General features: G+C 44.4%; 3 protein-coding genes across 9 annotated transcripts in view; all 3 read left to right on the top strand.

The window, feature by feature from the left end:
• Positions 1 to 3,437: 3,437 nt before the first annotated feature.
• LOC133482253 (diablo IAP-binding mitochondrial protein-like) lies at positions 3,438 to 7,906 on the top strand. 2 transcript variants are annotated; one of them, XM_061782200.1, is made up of 6 exons: positions 3,438 to 3,791; positions 4,435 to 4,498; positions 4,764 to 4,889; positions 5,024 to 5,134; positions 6,742 to 6,838; positions 6,979 to 7,906. In XM_061782200.1, the coding sequence occupies exons 1-6, from the start codon at positions 3,679 to 3,681 to the stop codon at positions 7,182 to 7,184; spliced, it is 717 nt and encodes a 238-aa protein (XP_061638184.1). In that variant the 5' UTR covers positions 3,438 to 3,678; the 3' UTR covers positions 7,185 to 7,906. The 2 variants fall into 2 exon arrangements, with proteins under 2 accessions (XP_061638184.1, XP_061638183.1); XM_061782199.1 differs by having other exon boundaries at positions 3,455 to 3,791; positions 4,435 to 4,564.
• A 4,305-nt stretch (positions 7,907 to 12,211) lies between these two features.
• On the top strand, positions 12,212 to 15,467 carry diabloa (diablo, IAP-binding mitochondrial protein a). Of its 3 annotated transcripts, XM_061782203.1 has the most exons (7): positions 12,393 to 12,539; positions 12,641 to 12,862; positions 13,471 to 13,573; positions 14,073 to 14,195; positions 14,618 to 14,728; positions 14,813 to 14,909; positions 14,993 to 15,467. In XM_061782203.1, exons 2-7 carry the CDS (start codon positions 12,846 to 12,848, stop codon positions 15,193 to 15,195), a joined length of 654 nt encoding a protein of 217 aa, XP_061638187.1. In that variant the 5' UTR covers positions 12,393 to 12,539; positions 12,641 to 12,845; the 3' UTR covers positions 15,196 to 15,467. The 3 variants fall into 3 exon arrangements, with proteins under 3 accessions (XP_061638185.1, XP_061638187.1, XP_061638186.1); XM_061782201.1 differs by lacking the exons at positions 12,393 to 12,539; positions 12,641 to 12,862 and adding an exon at positions 12,212 to 12,351; XM_061782202.1 differs by having other exon boundaries at positions 12,404 to 12,862.
• A 3,793-nt stretch (positions 15,468 to 19,260) lies between these two features.
• The window catches only part of nectin3a (nectin cell adhesion molecule 3a), a 50,213-nt gene continuing 49,211 nt past the window's right edge, over positions 19,261 to 20,262 (top strand). For 3 of the 4 annotated variants that reach the window (XM_061781299.1, XM_061781301.1, XM_061781302.1), the window contains exon 1: positions 19,261 to 19,807. In XM_061781299.1, coding sequence (XP_061637283.1) covers positions 19,753 to 19,807 — 55 coding nt within the window. In that variant the 5' untranslated portion in view covers positions 19,261 to 19,752. The remainder of the gene's footprint in view (positions 19,808 to 20,262) is intronic. The other variant, XM_061781300.1, reaches the window with a different exon arrangement.

The raw sequence follows: 20,262 nt of genomic DNA, 5'->3' as shown, positions 1-20,262 counted from the left end.
CCCCATGACGCGCTGGCTGCGGATAATAAGTACAGTAGAAGTACATGTCATGTAGTTATTATTATTATTATCTTTAAAATATTGTAAGTGTATGCTTGCCCTGTGGTGCCCGACAAAAACGTTTCGCCACCTTTTTTTTTTTTTTTATTGAAACTAGCGTGTGTGTGTGTGTGTGTGTGTGTTTGCAGCAGGTTGATGGTTAACCGAGACGTCTCCATGAAAAAGGCTGAAAAAGCGGTTAGAACTGCTTTGAGCAAGGCAGCGCTCACTTTCAGATCGCAACCTTGGGTCCGCTGCCGCACGTTTTGTTACTCCCTCCAAAAAGTCTCCAAAAGAGAGTCTTTACTCATTAAAAAAAAAAAAAAAAGTTTGGAAAAAGAAATCTCCCCAAAAATCATCTCAAATCATCATACTAGAAATGTTCCTCGAAAACATAAATTATTCAAAAATTTTTATTCGCAAAAAAGTTTTACCCTTGAAAAATGTCTGATTTTTATTGTTAAAAAGTCTTCCAAAAATGTATTTTGTCCACGTTCAGACCCTGACCTTTGACCCCACGAGGGCCTTGACGACGTGCCCGCGCAGGTTCCAGTCCCCGGAATCCGTAGATGAGCGGGCAGAGGACCCTGGGGTGCAGGACGAAGCAGAAGAAGTCGAAAAAGGCCACCGGGCCGAGCGTCTGGCGTAGTCCGGGCTCAGGCGCACGTGCGGTCGGAGCGCCAGGCGGGTAGACGGGGCGGCGGCCACGATGATGCCAGTTCTGGCTGGTAGGATTCCGACCGATCAGTCCAGTCAATCAATGCACTCAATACTACAATCCACCACAATACTAATTCATGGAAATTGGAAAAACACCAACAAGTGTCTTGATGTCACTTCTGATACCAACAATTTGTGTGAAGAACATCTATTCATCCATTTTCTGAACCGCTTCTCCTCACTAGGGTCACGGGCGTGCTGTACCATAAAGCCTGGTACACCAACAAAGGTTGTCTTTTTGTTTTTTTCTGCGGGCAGCACAATCCGAGGATCCCACATCTGACACTAATAATTGTGTCAAGGATCTTTTTGTGGAGTAGTCAGTCACTGGATCCCACGTCTGACACCAGTTGGTGTGGAAATATGATTGACATCTTTTACATAAACCCTGGATAAATCCTGAGGGTTTTTTTTGTTCGTTTTTAGGGCTGCTCAGTCCATGAATCCCAATTCTGACACCAACACTTGAATCAATGTTTTCTATATCAGTGGACTAAACCCCGGGAAAACACAAAGAGTTGTCTTTTTGTCATTTAGTGAGGTAAGTCAATCATTGCATCCAACTTCTGACCCCAATTTTTGTGTCTATATTTGAAGCGTCACTGAAATAAACCCTGGGAAAACTCAGAGAGGGCTCTCGTAATTTTGTGGAGTTAGAAGTGGGAACTTCCCACTTCTGATATCGACGATTGTGTGAATATTTGATCTATTACTGAAATAAATCCTTGGGATACACCAAGAGTTGCCTTTTGTTGGGTTCGGTTAATATTTGGATCCCACTTCTGATGCATATTGTACCAATATGTTCTACTATAATACTGTACTAAACCCTAGAAAAACACAAGCGTTTTGAGGGCCAGTCGATCTGAGTAGCCCACTTCAGACACCAACAATTGTGTCAATATTTTATATATTATTTAAAAATAAACACCATGTCAATCTGACACCAAGAGTTAGTCGTCATTGTCTGCTTTTCTTCCCGTGTAAGAAAGAAAAGTTTTTAATCGAACTTGTGTTGCAACGTTCTGGCTCGGAGCAATATTTTCTTGTTGTTTTTGAAGGTTTCCAATGAGGGCGGCTTCATTTAGTAATCAATGACCTGACGAGCTGATCATTAACGTCACCATGTGGCGTCACGGTGTCATTGTGTAACCTCAACTTCTGCCGTTGTTTGCGCAAACACGTCGACTCTGGTGGGAGCACCTCTCTCGGGAGGTGTGTGCGTCTTGTTGGAGGCGGTGTTGGGTCGGGACGGAGGTCGGGGGTCGCTGGCCTCTTTCCTTTGCGCAAGCTCTGCGTCACCGCTGGAGGCCGAGCAGCCGAGCGAAGGTCCAAAACAAACTCGGAGAGCAAATAAATGCCGGACGCCGCACGGCCGTTATGAAACGTCTGGTAAATTACAATTCGGGGTGAATTATGAAATGGAGTCTATTAAGAAAAATCTTATCCAAGAGCATTCCATAAAAATTAGAATTTTAATAGACCGTCAAACTGAAATGACTCTTTAACAATCTTGCGCATGAAAATCAACAGAATTTGAACAGAAATTGCGGCCTGGACAAGCCTTGGACCCCACTTCTGACACCAATTGTTGTGGCAATATTTTCTATGTGAATGTAATAAACCATACAAAAACACCAAGATTTGTTCGGAGCGGGTGCGCAATCCATGGATCCCACTTCTGACACCATTTTTGTGGCAACATGTTTTGATTCTGATACATTACTGTAATGTTAGGAAAAACCAAGAGTTATTTATTTATTTATTTGATGGTCAATCCTTTTACCCCACTTCTGACACCAATGGCTGTGTTATTATTTTTGATAGTAATTCATTAACCACTGAAAAACACCAAGATAGGGAATTTTATGCAGGTGGTCAATTCTAGGATGTCGCTTCTGGCACCAATGATTTTAGCAATATTTTCTGTATCACTTCGGGTCAGGGTGTACCCCACCTTCTGTCCGATGATAGCTAGGATAGGCTCCAGCACGCCCGCGACCCTAGTGAGGAGAAGCGGCTCAGAAAATGGATGGATGGATGGACTTTTATAAACATTGGGTGTTACCTTTTTGTGGGGCTGTTCAATCCTTGATCACACTTCTGACACCAGTTGTGTCACTGTTTGCTATATTTTTGTAATACGTATTCAGGGAATCCCGGTGTGATATTTTTGTGGCTTTGTCAGGGCTAATCAATCATTGGACCCCACCTCTGACACCTTCCATTGTGGTGATATTTTCAATATTGCTGCAAAAACACAAAACACCAACAGTTTTCTTTCTTTGTGGGGCCGGTCAAACCTTAGATCCCACTTCTGACACCAACTTTGGCAAAAAAATGATATTACTGTAATACAGACTGGGAAACACCCAGCTTTATCTTTTAATGAGTTAGTGGGAGGATTTTTTTTTAGGGGGTTATTTCTTGGATCCCACTTCTGAGACCAACTGTGGTAGTATTTTCTGTTCTCTGTATTAAACTGGGAAACGTGCAGTTTTCAAGAGCCGCCTCCCTCATGAGAATAACATCTAATTGTTGGAACAAAGCGTACAAGAACAGCCTTGGCTAATGAACCACTTGCTGCTTCACCAGGTCAAAAGATTAAATACGAGATTATGTGATGGCATGTCGCACGCACGCAGTTCTCAGTGTTCGTGTATGTCAGACTCTGCAAGCTAAACGTACATAGCCTCTGTGGCCTTTTTCTTTGGGGGTGAGATAAGGCAAAACGAGCGCATTTGCAGCAGGCAGTGTCACCGGATCGAAGATTTTACGCAATGTGACGCAGACTCTCTCCGGGGCTGCATAAATACGAGCGGCAGGGCGCTGACAGGAACAGACTGGACATTTGAAAGCTACGGAAGAATAGAGGTTTGATTCGCTGGTGTTTGAGAAAAAGACAGAAAGGTGTTTAGAATGCAAGCCGTGCGTCAGTGCTCAGCATGCGGCATCCGGGCTACGGGGGGACTTTTGGGCTCGCAAAGAGACGCTTCCAGCAGGAGAGGAGCAGCGTGCAGTCGCCTGCTCAGGTACTTCTGGCTTCCCCAAAAAAAAAAAAAAAATTGGGGGGAATTAAAAAAAAAAAAAAATTTGGGTCTTGGAAAAATACAACCGATAGTCTAAAAAAGTATAAATTCTCATAATATTTTGTTTCTTGAAAAAAAAAAAATCCCACTTTGACGAAAAAATATTCTTAATACAAAAAAACAACAACAAAAATCACTATTCTTGGAATACCACTTTTATTCTTGAAAAAAGACTTCCCCACAATGTTTTCAACTGTAATTCTTGAAAAAACAATTTTACTCTTGAAATTGTTTTTCTAAGAAATTATACTTTTTTTCCTAAAAAATAAAATCTTGCTCTTTTCTTTAAAAATAACTTATTCTGAAAAGAAAAACATTCTAAAAAATACAAATTTATTTTCATAACATTACTTTTTGTTTTCTTTTTTTAATCTGACTTTTCTTCGAAATAATGACTATTTTTAAGACAATAAGACAAATAATAAGACAAGTAGTTTGGAAAAATGTTACTTTTGTCATCACATTGCTATGTTTCTAAAAAAGCCTACTTTTTGCACAAAATCCTACTTGAAAAATGTTCACTATCGTGGAAAATTAGGAATGTATTCTCATCACATTAATCTTGGTTTCTTTTCACCCTTAACAGCAGTTCTGCTCGTGTCCTGTTCAGCACCAGAAAGACGGCAAACAGGAAGTTGCTGCAAGGGCAAGTGTGTGCACACACAAGCGCTGCGCCTTCAAGCTTGAGCCACCTTTGTTCTGCACCGTCTGTGCAGGTAGGTGTTGGCGCAATATTGCTCCTGTATTTCTGCAGTTTTTGTGGGGGAGTTGCATAGAGCAGGCGGCAGTTGCTGCCTGCCACACTTTGTGGATTTTTCGAGCAAAAAATGTGTGAGCTTCAGACGCTCCACTGAAACACGCTTTTGGATAATGAGCCACATGCTGCTTCACCATTCAAATGTGTTTTCCTTGCAGCAAGCGGAGCACCTGACTCACGACGCCCTGATCAGAAGGGCGACGTCGCTGGTCACCGACGGCACCGGCACGCTCCTGTCGCAGAGCACCTTCGCTCTGGTCGACGCGCTCGACGCCTACGCTAAGGTGAGCGTCACCCCAAAATAAATGTCCTCCCACAGTCAGTTGTTAACGTTATGATTGGAGTCGTCGCCGATTGCCGCGTGTGGTCCCGACGAATCTGCGACGATGCTTCATGGAGCGTTTTTGTGTGTTTCCAGGCTGTGCACACACGCATTGCCCTGCAAAGACGTTATCTGACCTCGTTGGGAAAACTGAGCCCCGCCGAGGAGGACTCGCTTCAGCAGGCCATATATGGACAGAAAACAGAGGTTACTTCAACTATTTATTAATAATAATAATAATACAATTCCAATGTCAAATTTAAGTCGCGCTTTTTCTAGACACGCGACATAAAACAGGAGGGCGGCGGGAGTTGGTCACTTAATTGGGAAAATACTTTGTGATCTCAAGTTGGTAGGTGGTTAGCGCGCCTGCCTCGCAGTTCTGAGGCTCTGGGTTCGAATCGGTTGGCGTCCGCATGTTGACGTGACTGCTGTCAGACTTGAACTCAACATCGAGCCACCTCGTACAATTGTTGGAACGCGGCCTACGAGAATAGCCCGGGGCCATGAGCCACATGCTGCTTCACCAAGTGTAGAGGCACCACAATCTGATGCCGTCGCTGTGTAACCTTTTCATTTCATTTCTTATAATCATAATCAATTACTTCTAATCACATAGCGCTGTGTTTCCCAACTTTTATTGAGCCAAGACCCATCAATGACAGCATAGGAGAAAACTTGGACAGCACTGACGTAGGTTCGAGTGACGGTTGGAATTGGTTGGGGGTTGATGAGGGTGAGGGGTTTGGGTGTATTAGGGCTGGTTAAGTTTAGGTTGAGGATTGTCTGAGTTATGTGCTTTGTGGATTTGGAGAAGGCGTTCGACCGAGATCCTTCCCCAAGTGGAGGAGTTCAAGTATCTCGGGGTGTTGGCAAGTGGAAGAATGGAGCCGGGGATCGACAAGGAGATCGCTGCAGCGCCTGGAGAGATGCGGACTCTGTATCGGTCTGTCGTGGTGAAGAAGGAGCTGAGCCGAAAGGCAAAGATCTCGATTTACCGGTCGATCGACGTTCCTCCCCTCACCCATGGTCACGAGCTGTGACCGAAAGAACAAGATCCCGGATACAAGGGGCCGAAATGAGTTTCCTCCGCAGGGTTTCCAGGCTCTCCCTTAGAGATGGGGTGAGAAGCTCGGTCATCCGGGAGGGGCTCAGGGTCGAGCCGCTGGCGAGGTGTTCCGGGCCCGTCCCACCGGGAGGAGGCCCTGGGGGTGACCCGGGACACGCTGGAGAGACTACGTCTCTCGGCTGGCCCGGGAACGCCTCGGGATCCTTCCGGAAAACTGGACGAAGTGGCTGGGGAGAGAGAAGTCAGGGCTTCCCCGCTTGAGCTGCTGACCCGGGACACGCTGGAGAGACTACGTCTCTCGGCTGGCCCGGGAACGCCTCGGGATCCTTCCGGAAAACTGGACGAAGTGGCTGGGGAGAGAGAAGTCAGGGCTTCCCCGCTTGAGCTGCTGACCCGGGACACGCTGGAGAGACTACGTCTCTCGGCTGGCCCGGGAACGCCTCGGGATCCTTCCGGAAAACTGGACGAAGTGGCTGGGGAGAGAGAAGTCAGGGCTTCCCCGCTTGACCTGCTGACCCGGTGACCCGACCTCGACTAAGCAAAAGAAAATGGATGGATGGGTGGGTGGATGGATGGATGGATGGATTGGAAACATATTTGAAGAGACCAAAAAAATTGTAAGCATAAAACGTATTGAAAATACTGTGCGTGTGGTTGTGGCCTGGTGGGGGGCCGGGCAGGCGTGTGATGCAGCGTGGGAACATTGTGCAGCTGTCTGATGCTAATCTGGGCTCCCGCTTGACAGGTCAGCGAGCATCTGGACGAATGCAAACGCTTCGAGACCACCTGGATCAAGGCCGTCAACTTGTGCCAAATGGCGGCGGAGGCGGCGTATGCGGCCGGTGAGTGAAACGGGACTCCAGACACTTCCATTATCCAAGCATTGGTACTCTGCGATGAAGTGGATTATAGCCAAGCGAGTTCCACATCCTCAAATTGTCCACTTGCGTCTGACTCGAGTACCCCACCTGTGCTTCTTTAGGATCGGAGCAGGCGTCCGCCACGTTGACGGCCAGCGTCCGGCTGGCGCGGTCGCACGCCGACCGGGCCCGGACCGCGGTGGGGGCGGCGGACAAGAAGCTGGCCGAGACCAAAGTGGACGAGATCCAAAGGATGGCGGAGTACGCCGCCTCTTTGGAGGACGCAGACGAGCTGGAAATACACGAAGCTTACTTGAGAGAGGACTGATTGAGGACGACAGACACTTTGTTCATTCCGGTAGCCATATTTGTTTCGTTGTAAGGCACCTTAGTGTTCAGCAACGAGATTGAAGAGATGCCTTCTTGTGACATCTCGGTGTCAAGCAGCAATGTTGAAGTGGGTTGAGGAGCTTCCCTATTTGGAGCTATTTATTTGACTAATTGATGCTTTTAGAAGCAAATTGACAGTTGGGTTGGTCAAAAAAACACTTCCTCTTTCTGCTCATTGCGATGAAATCCTCGCTCTCCGTCCATTTTCTCTGGCGTTCGCCCTCATTAGGGTGGCGGGTGAGCGGCAGTCTGTCCCAGCTGACTTTGGCCGAGAGGCGGGGTACACCCTGCACCGGACGCCAGCCAATCGCAGGGCACATCATCGGCAAACTACATTCACACACACACACACACACACACCTACAGTCTGGACGATTACCACGCGCGTTTTGGGATTGTAGGGGGAAGTCGTTCTGCCAATATATTTCATATTTATTCTTATTATAATGACTTTACTGCACATTATTATTTGTCATGTAAAAATCACACTAAAATGAAGGAAAAAATAGTTTTTAATAACGCAATGTTGATGTTTGGGACTGTTTGTTAGAGCAGAAGCCGTCTTTACCTTTGATTCATATTTTCATTTCATCGATGCATCACGCGCACAACGCTCGGCTGGAAAGAAGAAATAAAAAAATCTCCACGGTTTCAACTTAATATGCTCAAGTGTCTTTTTATTTTTGTAAATGCACATCAGCCAACAATAATAAGAGATGCAAATTCAGAATAACACATACACGCATAAATTGGTTTTCATTGTGCTCGTAAGATTTTATATACATTTACACGTACATGTAAATATGTCACTTTCTATATGATCATATGAAAGAGGAGTACACAAACATTCATTTATATTTAACAAGTAAATCAACATTTTGTGGTCACAGTATGAACATTTGGGCCCTTTGTAGTATAATAATACATGTGCATATATACATAAAAGTAATAAGATAATAAGAACACCTCATCCCTGAGGCCGTAGACCAGAGGGCTCAAGCAGCGTGGGGCCAGAATCAAGGCGATGCATGCACACGGCCACGTAGCGTTCCACGGTCATGGCGGTCGAAGTGCACGGCGTGGCCATGACTGAGATGGCCATGACGAAGTAGACCAGCAGGCACAGCCAAACGTGCGTGGTCACACGAAACTGGTACAAGAAGAGCAGCACGTCGCTTACGATCAGGAACCAGCAGTCGTTGAGCAGCATGTTGGCAAACCGGACGTAGCGCATGGACGACAGGAAGCGGTCCTTGGCGAAGAAAGTGCCCAGCTGGAAGAGGTTGACGCTGAGGAAGACGGCGATCAAAACAGTAGTGCTGAAGTTGCTTCGTTCCTCGCTGCCTACCACCAAGTTTGTAGGCCGTTGCTGCCAGCCATTCGTCAAAAAAAAAAAAAGCAGCTGGGGAATCTGTTGGCACACTCGGAACTCTGCTGCCGCATTGCAAACGGAGGGCAACCGCATTTGTAGCACACCTTCGGCTTGCTGATGACCAATGAACGCGCAGCACGGCGACCATGGCGACCCGGGGGCGTAGCCATCACGTCAGAAGTGTTTTTGTGTGTGGCAAATTGTTTCGGAGGAAGCCAACTTTTTGGAGCAAAGGATCATCTCACCTTCAACTGCTCCTCTCCATAGAGGCCAGAGAACTAAATAACCAAACTGTCAAATATCGGTTGATGTAAAACACAAAGTAAAACATAAATAGCCGGATAGTTAAATGCCCATCGTTAATTGGGGTTTCACGCGTGGACTTTACCACAACAATGTTGGTGGGAACTTGACGTTGACTAAAGACTGCTGCAGGCCGGGCGACGCGGCCAAACCCGACTGAACTCACTCACGCGCACTGCGCGGCTTTCGGCAACCGGTTTTCCTGAGCGGCCGACGGCAGATTTGTGAACAACAACACATGTGGGCAGATAACGTAATCACAATTAAACGGGACTCCCAAATCATTACAAGGGTAAAGTCCCCTCTTCCCTCCACCGTGCAGGAAATAACAATGTAGCTAATACGAGGACCGCAGTTGACGTTGCTGCTGTTTGATTTTTTTTGGTTTTTGGTTGTTGGAAGAAAAAAAAAAAAAAAAAAAAACTGTCACGAGGACTGTCAGAAAAATATAGTGACTATCTCCAAGTTGGCAACACTAAAGACAAGTTGTTGCTCTTGTTCGCTTGCACTGCCGACACACATACTTTGTTTTATTTTGACTTCACAAAGGCTGAGAGGGCCCGCGAGAGACTGCGGGGCGAGCCAGATGTGGCCCACGGGCTGTACTTCGGACGGAGGTGTGTTGTGCATCAGTCTAAGTTCGACCATGAGGTTGGTGGGTCCGAAAAAAAAATGAGCACGAAACAACAACCAGACCAAAATTGTTACGTGCACTGGCCTGCACATACAGTGGATACAGAAAGTTTTCAGACGCCCTTAAATTGTTCACTCTTTGTTATAGTGCAGCCATCTGTTAAAATCATTTAAGTTCATTTGTTTTCCTCATTAATGTACACACAGAACCCCGTATTGAGAGAGAAAAAACTGAATTGTTGACATTTTTGCAGATTCATTAAAAATAAGAAAAACTGAAATATCACACAGCCATAAGTATTCAGGTCTGAATACTTTCCATACCCACTGTATCTGCACAGCCAGGAAGTTAAAGCTTGGGCGCAAATGGATCTTCCAAATGGACAATGACTCGAAGCGTACTGCCAAACTGGTTACAAAGTGGCTTGAGATGAACAAAGGCAAGGTTTCGGAGAGGCCATCGCAAAGTCCTGATCTCGAGCCTATTGAAAATGTCTGGGCAGACCTGAAAGGGCATGTGCGAGCAAGGCGGCCTACAAACTTGGCCCAGTTACACCAGTTCTGTCAGGAGGAATGGGCCAAAATTCCCGCCAACTATTGTGAGAAGCTTGTGGAAGGAGATCCAAAACATTGAATCTAAAACAAGAAAGGTTGAGTCTGATTTCATGTCAGACAGTGAGGAAATAAAAGCGTGTGTTTTTTATGTGCGTATGTCAACATTTGGTTTCAACTTGACAACCAAACTGTGTGACGCCATGAAACAGAGTTTGGCAACTCACTTTACGAGGTCCGAGCTTAATCGAGATTTTGGGGTTTGAAAAATTCAGCTCCCAAAGCCAGTTTCACTGAAACAACATTAAACTTGGTAGATTTCAAATTGCTCCCTACCAAGACCACCAAACAGTTGCCGGCCACAAGATTAGGCACACCCGTTGGCTTGTTTGCTATTAAAAAGTTTGGTTGTGTAGTGGTTAAAGGGGGCCTCAAGGGGGCAACTTTTCCAATGACGACGGCTCTCTGAAGTCATTTCGTCCATGTCACTATTCTCAAAAGATAAAACAATCCCCATGAAACTCGTTAAAGGCTAAACGGTGCTCATTAATTATTCAAAGGGATTGGGAAAAAAGTTGGACATCTCGGGATGCAATTAAGCAGATACACGCAAGTTGTTTTTTTCCATGTCATGGTGCGTTTGTGGACACGTGTCGCTGTCTCGAGTATTGATAATAAAGTCTGGTGCAACTCATTACCGGCATCATTAATTATTCACAACTTGCTGTTTACCTATGGCACTCTTGGATTTCATCAGACGGCAAGGATCATGCAATATTTGTATTACTATTGTGCTTTAATATCAAAACACTCACCGACCATACACTGAGCGGCACCTGCACAATCTGTATCAAATATTTTGATTTTAATGTTCACTTTAATTTAGTACGCAACAGGTTTTGTGGTACGCTTGTAGGTTGTGATGGTGTAGAAGTGCATTGCAACATACTGAGAGCCGTTTCTAATATTTTGTCTCAGCCATGGAGTTAAATGAACCAGATTGATTTCAAGTGTTCTCTCTGGAATGTTCTTAAATTGAAATTAAAATAAACAATGTTCCACTGGACATCAGGGTGGACAATAGTGTTGTTGTTTTTTGTTCATTCTGGTAATAAAATGGTTTTTTTTCTTGAAAACAGGACGAGCACCAGAAGATTTCTCTCTCGTAAATATAATACAACGGTTTTTCTAAAATAAATAATCCCTTTTTTTAACAACAACAACAACAAAAAATCTGACCTAAATCTTCTATTTCCCAAAAAAATAAAGCGGTATTTTTCAATTTCATGTTAAAATGACTTCAAACCTCATTAAACTTTGACTTGAAAATTGCAATATTACTACTTTTTCTTAGAAAAACAGTCTTTTTTTTGTAAGTTTACAACATAGCTTTAAAAAAAATAAAATTTCTTAGTTTTTTTTTTTTTGGGGGGGGGGGGGGATACAACTTCATCCTTATAATGTTAACAGGGCTTTTATCATCTTTTTTCCCACTGAAAAAGACATTTTATTTTTGGCCTTAAGATGCAGCCATGGCTCAGTTGTTAGTGCGGACCGTCCACTGACTGAAGGGTCGGTGGTTCGAATCCTTGGTCCGACTTTACGCTGTCCAATTGTCCTTGGGCAAGACACTGAACACTAAAGTGCCTCCGGGTCGTCTTTGTAAATTACAAACTATTCTCAATTGCCTTACCTGGTTAAATAAAGGAAAATAAATGAAATACATGCTAATTGTGTGTAATTGGCATTGGGATTATGAGAGAGTCCTTGGTAAACTTTCGCCCCTGTAAATTTGACCCCCGTATAGACCGTTTCACCATGATGTCATATGTATGTGATGTTAGCAAGCAGGCTAGCATGATGCTTTGCGAAATGACTCAAAGATAACCCAAATCAAACATTTTATAGATTACATACCTGTGAGAAAATGCCTGCAAATGATGGAGGTTTGGTTCCCAGTCTGTCCTTTAGAAAAATCTGGCAGCACAACCCCAAACACGACAAGTTTTTGTCATGCTTTTCAGTTCGGCTCGGTTAGCCACTTTTCTGCCACCCGGAAGTACACTGGCACCGCCCATTGTTTCCAAGCGTAATGAAAAAGTATTTGAGGGTTTTGGCCACCAGATGGCAGCACCGCGTGGCGTGAGACCGGAAGTATCGACGTGCCTTGGCAGAGGGAACGTTGACTGTGGCGGACCAACATGGCCGCGCTGTGGCGGGGGGCAGTCTTCCTCCGTTTGCTCCGGTAGGTCCTGTTTTAAATTAATTGAAATGAAACATTTCCCCGGAATATCGGCATTAGGTGTAAATGTAACACAAAAATATACATATAAAGAGCAGTGTAGTTGTTATTTCGATGAAAATAGAAGAATGGGTTCGACCGGAAAGGAAACCAGAAGATAGTGAACGCACCTACAGTGACGCAATTCAAACGTAAACGACAAATTAATTAAACATCAATGTACAAGTTATCAATGAGACGTTTACAAACATTCATATTAACCGTGTTGATGCAATGTGTTCTGAAATGGAAGAAAGCGGTCTAGCTGTGACGCGTGCACGCCGGCCACAACATTTAGGGGCACCGGCGCAAAATGAGGAGCGAATGATTTGGGGCCCAAGACATGACGCGAGGGCGGTGAGGATGAAATGAAGTTGACAACATTTAGGTGCACCTGCGCATAATGAGGAGCGAATGTTTCGGAGCCCAAGACATGACGCAAGGGTGGTGAGGATGAAATGGAAGTTGAGGCCACGTGAGTACCGATGCAACGTGCGCACACACTGCGCATTTGTGGCCAAGAAGTAGCTGTGGGTCCGTACTGGACAGTCTAGTGAGCAAATCAAACGCACCTGCTCTCATGTTTATGTGTCCATTAAAGAAAAATAATAAATTAATTAAGAGAAGGTGCGTTCCATTTGCTTACCCAAGTATCCATGATGGAGCCGCAACTCATTCGTGGCTACAAATTAGTACTTTTTGGCTGCTAATTAATATTTTGTTGGCACCATATAGATAGAACATGTGCACAAAATGCTAATCTGTGCCCCCCAAACAATTACAAACACATGCACGTTTTATCGATACTGAGGCCACAAATTGACTAGGAGTGAGTGCCGAGACGAGAAGCGGATGATCTTATCATAGAAATCATAGAAAAACATGAGCAAGGTGTGCTTGTAGTCGATTTGGTGAACCAGTACGAACGTACTACTTTGACGATACCTACTATACTGAAGCAGAAGGAGAAGACGTCGATAAAGGCTAGGGAAAGTTGATTTGAGAGAGGTGTGATTTGCGGGAGGAGGAAGACATTCAACAGCTAAGTCAAGGTACCGCTAACTATATTGTGGCCGCTTGCAGGAGAAACAACCAGGTGCTGTGCAGGCGCTGCAAACCAAGCTGGAGGAGCGCGGCAGTGGCGGCGTCTGTGGCCGGCGGGCTGTGTGCTGTTCCCTTCGCTCAGGTACGACCGATGGCTGCGTTTTGGCAACGTCGCTCTATGATATTTGCCATAATTGGCGGGATTTTTGTTTTTGTTTTTTGTAGGGTTGCATTGGGGTGGAATTTTTTTCTGGAAAATTTCCAGAACATTGTCAGTCATTTTTTTGGGGTGGAAAGTTAAGCTGAGAAATTTTGAAAAGGTATCATATTGAAACTTGTGTTTTGTCAGAAGCAGACATTCATGCAAAATATTAAAATGCATGACATTTCACCATATTTGTAAGTAGAACTTTATCGAGTTTTAAATATTTTATTGAACAGTCAATTAGCAAGAACTAGATTGAAAATCAAGTTCAATTGAATGCATTTTCCAACGCTATATTTAAGTTCCCTGTTAAGAGCCAACTTTCAATTTGGTGAATTCCTGTTTATTCCCACAAAATTCTGTTGATTCCCATGGAAAGCTTCCCGCTTTGAAAATTGCCAGAATTTTCCAACCTTAGTTTCTTGCGTTGTTGCAGGTTCCGAGTCTCACTCACGAGTCTCTGATCAGACGAGCGGCCTCGCTAGTGACGGACAGCTCCGGCACCTTCCTGTCGCAGACCACCTTAGCGCTCATAGATGCCATCACCGAGTATTCAAAGGTGAGTTTGAACGGGCCCTCGCACTGCTCTGTCATGTAAAAGTAGTGCTTTGGTTCCATCTTGTGGCATCTGTGGAACTTATGTTAAAATGAGGGGAGGAGCTTCATTTAGCCAGGCCGTGCCCTTTTCCAATAGAATAGCTTTGCCACCATATTGTGGTATCTTTGGGCAAATACCCCTTTTTTTTAAATTTTTTTTATGTGATGTGAGTTATTCACAGATTTTCGCAATTTGTCACTCTTTGTTGTTTCCAATTTGGGAGCAATCGGCCAAAATCTCCCGGGTGTCTTTGAAGGATCCCTGAAAGTGGCCAAAAATGAAACTAAAGTAGAGGACAATTTGGCAAAATGGCAGACGGATGAGCTTGTATGTCTGAATTTTTGTTTTTGTTTTTGTTTGTTTGTTTGTTTGTTTTTTGGCAGGCTGTGCAGACACTGGTCACGCTCCAAAAGCGCTACCTGGCCTCGCTGGGGAAGCTGAGCCAGGCGGAGGAGGACTCCGTCTGGCAGGTGATGATTGGCCAGCGAGCGGAGGTGAGCGACGGCCGCCGGTGCGAGTCGACCGCTGCGGTGGATGACGACGAAGATGATGATGTCACATGTTCTCCCGTGTGATAGGTCAACGACAGACAAGAGGAGTGCAAGCGTTTCGAGGCGGTGTGGGTCAGCGCCCTCCGCTTGTGTGAAACGGCAGCGGAGGCGGCGCACACTTCAGGTGTGCACAAAAAAAAAAAAAAAAAAAAAAGTGAAGCACTGTGAATACTTTGTGGATGCATCACGGCGTGTTTTTTTTTGCAGGCGCGGAGCACGCGTCCATCACCATGCAGACCAACATACAGGTCGCCCGCTCCCAAGCCGAGGAGGCCAGAAAGTTTTCCAGAGACGCCGACAAGAAGCTGCTGGAGGCCAAAGCCCTGGAGGTCCAGGCAAGCGCCCAGCGCACCTCTGCTCTGGAGCAGAGCGAGGAGGACGTGCCCGAAGCGTACCTCAGGGAGGACTGAGGAGATGACCGCAAAATGGGATCGGAGAATAACCATTCAACTCTACTGGGCTGTGAAGGAACCGGTACGTGTCGATGCAAATCTGGATTGCCTTGGTGGAGGTCTTTGGAAATTTACGAGTTTCTTCCACGCAATTGCTAACTTTCATTATGTTCTGACCTTTGCGGAGGTCTCTGCACTGTTTGTCATATTCAGCGAGTCTTTCTTGTCAACTTTGCTGTGATTACTTTGTTCCTTTTTGCCAACATTTAATAAAAGCGCACTAAAGATTTGCAGAGATTTTTGTGTCACTTTGCCAACATCGTTTGTTCTTGTGCAAAACAGGTTTTGTCGTTGGTTCCTTAGTCTATAGTTGGTGCGAAAAATAAAGCCAAAAGTACTTAAAAGGTTGCCTGAAGAGGTGTTTGTAGCGTCTGAGGTTTTGGGAACAAAATGTCCCCCTGGGTCAAGGCAAACACTGTTTTCCTTAAAACCGCTTCCTAAAACCCTTAACCGTTGTGTGGTAACGTTAGCCTTGTGTGGGAGTTGCTGTTTGAGCGCCGCTTGCGGTTTCACGTGACTTGTTTGTGTTTTCAAAAGTCACTCAGCGACGTCTTTCCTAGTAAATTAGCCGTGCATGATGTCCCTCGTTCCGTCCGTCATCACATTATTCAGTTTCACAAAGCGAGTCGGAGGGCCAGGAGCCCTGACAAATCCTGACAACCCCCCGCCCCCCCCCACCACATATATTATTATTTTTTTTCTATTTGGGGATTTCTTTGAAACAAGTTTTACTCCCAGCATTAACTTGCGTCACCTTCTGCAGAAATGTAATTATTTTTATTCTTTACAGATACAAATGACCCCATTTTTTCCGTTCGACTTGTGAGCAAACGTTTTAGATATGAGCGGTGTGTGTTGGCAATGAGTGCAACACTACTCACCTCACAACAATTTTCCCCAAAAAGAGGCTTCAAGCTGTTTACTGCCACTCCCATGAGGTTTACTCTCAAACTATCCCAAAAACAAACAAACGAACAAACAAAAAAAAAAAGGTTATTTAAAACAACGTAATTGTGCCTTCCGCGAGCTTAATGCTAACACACAATGGAAAATGCCATAGGCAGGCTAATGAATCGCATCAATAGTCACAGTGTTATAACGTAATGCAACAAGGCTTAGTTTGGACAGTTGAGGGTGAGAGGCATAGGCATTCTAGACAATTTTGGGGCGGGGGGGTCCTGAAACACCCCAAAAATAAATCCCAGCACACCTAAAAATTGAGAGATTGAAACAAAAAAATGTAACTGTCATCTTTAAACAACCTAGAAACGCTCCGGCCGCCATCGCAACAAAAATGGTTTGTTCCACTCAAAAAACATGATGAGGCAAAATATTTGCACATACCTCGGGTCAATTTTTTTCAAAAATGTGCATCAATGAGTGCTTTGGCAATGTATAAATGGGCACCATGTCTTTGGCAATGTTCAGTGTAATTGACTGACTCTGTGATGGCCATCGACGGGGTTCATTTTTTGTCGTACGCAAAACAATGTGAAAATGATACCCGCTAATACTTCAGCCCGCAAACTTTTTTCGACTGAACCCGTTTCTGCCAACAAAGTGCCGCTACGCTCTACAGTTATTCATTATGAACATGTTTTCAAAAATCTACACAAAATAAAAGTTCATTTTGAGTTGTGGCCAAAGTCGTGCTTTGTGTACATTACGCCATCAGATGGCGCTCTAGCTGCACATTTCTATCTTATTTAATTCCTTCAACCCAGCAGTAATGGATAAAATGTGTTCTTTGATGTGTGCTCACACTACACCGGGGGAAAAAAAAAAGGGAAAATTGACTTTATGGCTATCGTAGTTGTGTTTACTTAGTTAAGAACAACAAAATTATGATAATGCTGTACCCACTTTTTTTTTAATTTATTTTTATTTTTTTATTTAAGTCTGGTTGGGAAACCTGGCCACAAATGAGGGGGGGGAAAAAAGGGAGAAAATTGCAAAAACAGACAATAACAACATACAAAAACAAACAAAAAACATCTATTGGAACCTAGTTGGAGAACCTGGGGAATAAGCTGAAAAGAAGACAGAACAGAAAGCAACTGAACACAACTCCACTTTATATATAGAGCCCTTTAAGAAAAAAACCTGGTTGGGGAACTGATAGATAGAAAAGGAGATGGTGGAGATCAAGGGCGGGTGGAGGCAGTGGTGTCACTAGACCTATTTTAGGGGGGCTGAAGCCCCCCTAAATGTTGCTAGCCCCCCCAAAAAATGATTTGGTTATATGTGGTTAGGCCCCCTAAACGCTGTGTTAAGCCCCCGAAACGATTTTGTACTTCCACAAAAATAACCTCCACCCCCGTCGACAAAATGTACCGGCCACACAATACCGTTTTTCACGGGTGGAAAAAGTCGAGCATCAAGTGGGTGGTTGATTTGGACGGTGGTGGGTGAATGGCGGGGTTAAGGGCTGGCGTGGTGACCGGCCGGTGCCAGGTGGAGTGTGTGCGACGGGCACCGAGTGCGAAACCCAAAACTACAAGTTTTGATTGATTTTCTGACAGATCAAAATGTCAGTTGAACTCCCCATTGTACCACTTTTGAGGTTGTCAACTCCTTACGTAGCCAGCGTCTTCATGCTTGTATTATGAGGACACACAAGGAAATGATTTATCATGTGAGAGATTAATGAGTATTGTTGCTATGTAAACTGGCCCTGGAAGAGGTTGGATTGATTGTGGAAAAGGGCACCGCTTCCCACCCGGGGATTTTAGGCTCGCTCAGGATATTAATAAGCCACCAGGGGGTGTTTAAAGGCAGGAGGGATAGCGAGGAAACACATTAAAGCTCATGCTTTATTCACTGACTACTAGCAAAGGCCCTCTTGAAATTGTTTCACGACCCCAAGAAGTCTTTGAAAATTCAGTCCCTCAAGCCTCTTTCACTTAGCTACATACAATTTGATAGACACGTCGATCTTGAGTAGACCCACCGAAAAGTCTCTAGGGCCCATGCTCGGAAAGACACAGGGACCCTGGCATTTTGTGTTGAAGCTGCCACTTTATGGTGGTTTTGGTTATTTCCTGGTCCTTCAAAGAAAAAGCCGTCTTCACCTTTTGAATTTTTAAAAATTCAGCCCCCAAAGTCTGTTAGACTGAGCTACATGGAATTTGGTAGACATGTCCATCATGAATAGAACCACAAAAAAGTCTGAAGAAGCAGTGGCCAAAAAGATACAGGAAGTCTTCCATTTTGGTTTGAAGCTGCCATTTTGGTTGTTTCCAGTGATCCCTCAAAGAAAAACCTGTCTTCACTTTTTGGATTTTTAAAAATTCAGCCCCCAAAGTCTGTTAGACTGAGCAACATGGAATTTGGTAGACATGTCTACCATGAATAGAACCACAAAAAAAAAAAACCCCATCCAAAAAAAAGTCTGCCATTTTAGTTTGAAGAAGCCGCATAAATAAACATAAAGGAATTAGTTCACTTTATGATGTGGATCTGGTCAAATGTGTTTTGAAATGACTTAGAAATCAACTTTTGTTTATCTTAAGTGAATAAATAAGTTGGCTCCTCCAAACTGCTGACAGTGCAGTATTGTCGGCCCGTGCCAAAGTGCCCAATGATCAGACTCGGATACTTTGTCCTTCAAGAGGCAATCTCTCGAGCTTTATATTAACTTTCACTTCCTTGTTTTGCAACACTTCGCAGCAAACCCACATGACTGTGTTCCCTGACAGCACCCAATATCAATAACAATATCATTATTTGTGAACGTTACTACATCTCAAAGTACCTTCAACATTTTCCCACTGATCCACACAATATTTTCTTTAAAGAAAATAATGATAAAACATATTTTCAAATGATGAAATTATAATTAATTTAAAAAATTGTAAGTCACACTCTAGTATTTTTTCCTTTATTTTCTATGTGATACATATAATATTTTCATATTTTTTTCTAATAATATTCTTGTAAAATTCTGAGTTATATTTTTGTATTTTCCCACTATTATGTTAATATTTTTGGACTATTGTCTAATAATATTTCTGTTGTGTTTTGAAAAAGTTACAATAAAAGTGAACTCAGCCCCAAGTGTTGTTATAGCTAGGCTTCCTTTAAGTCCAGGTGAAGAACTACCCCTTTTTTTCCTTCTCATACTTATGATTCAGCATTTTAGAGCATTTCCATTTATTTAAATGATCTTTCTTGCATTGTATGTTTTAGTCATTTTAATAGGCTGTTTTGTTGTTGTTGTTGTTGTTTTAAAAAAAAAATATATCTCTTTGCTCTTTGTTTTTAAAAGTGCGCGGTCTTGTAAATAATAAGGATTATTGTATTGTATGTAATAATTGTAAGTTACGCGGGCTACGTGTATTGTATTACCCTGTTGTCATGTGTGTTTGACTCTTTGACGTTTTTGTTGGTACGTCCCGGGCCGCGTCGTCGTAGTGGTACAGCCCACTTCTCGCGCGGAGGAGGCGTGCAAGCTTTCATCCACAGTTAGGTCCGCACGAGGACGACACGGTCGGGTCCAGTCCAGTCCACGGAGCCATGGAGCCGCTGTACGGACTTTTAACAACACTCCTCGTCGTTTACGGACTCGCCGGTGAGTCCCCCAGCCTCTTTTGTTAGTTGCGAGAAGTTTGTGTGTCGGTTTTTCTTCTTTCTAACATCCGCGAGAGACCGGCGAATCGTGCCATCTTTTTTTTTTTTTTGTTTGGTTTGCTGTGGCTGCTGCTAGCTTGATGGGATTTTCGCCATCACTCCAAACGGCCCCAAAAAGTCATTAAAGGGTGTCAAAATGGCGATTAAAGACAGGCCGATACCTGCGTGGTGTGTGAGCGGTGACTTTGATGGGAAGATGCTTTGACTGGCGTCATGTGGGCGCGAGAGGGAAGGGAGGCGGCGTAGTTTGCCCCGTTGCGGGCGTGAAGTCTGGCAGCGAGCGAGAGCGGGGCAAATGAAGGGCCGGCTCCAGGGGAGGCACCGCGGCGGACCTTGACCCGCAGCTCTGGTTCCATGCCAGTTGGAGGACCCCCTTCCCCTTCCAGCCCTCCACCA

Source organism: Phyllopteryx taeniolatus, chromosome 8 (genome assembly GCF_024500385.1).
Source record: "Phyllopteryx taeniolatus isolate TA_2022b chromosome 8, UOR_Ptae_1.2, whole genome shotgun sequence".
Classification (NCBI taxonomy): Eukaryota; Metazoa; Chordata; class Actinopteri; order Syngnathiformes; family Syngnathidae; genus Phyllopteryx; species Phyllopteryx taeniolatus.
Note: the sequence above shows the minus strand (reverse complement) of the source record. Positions and strands in the feature narration are given on the sequence as shown.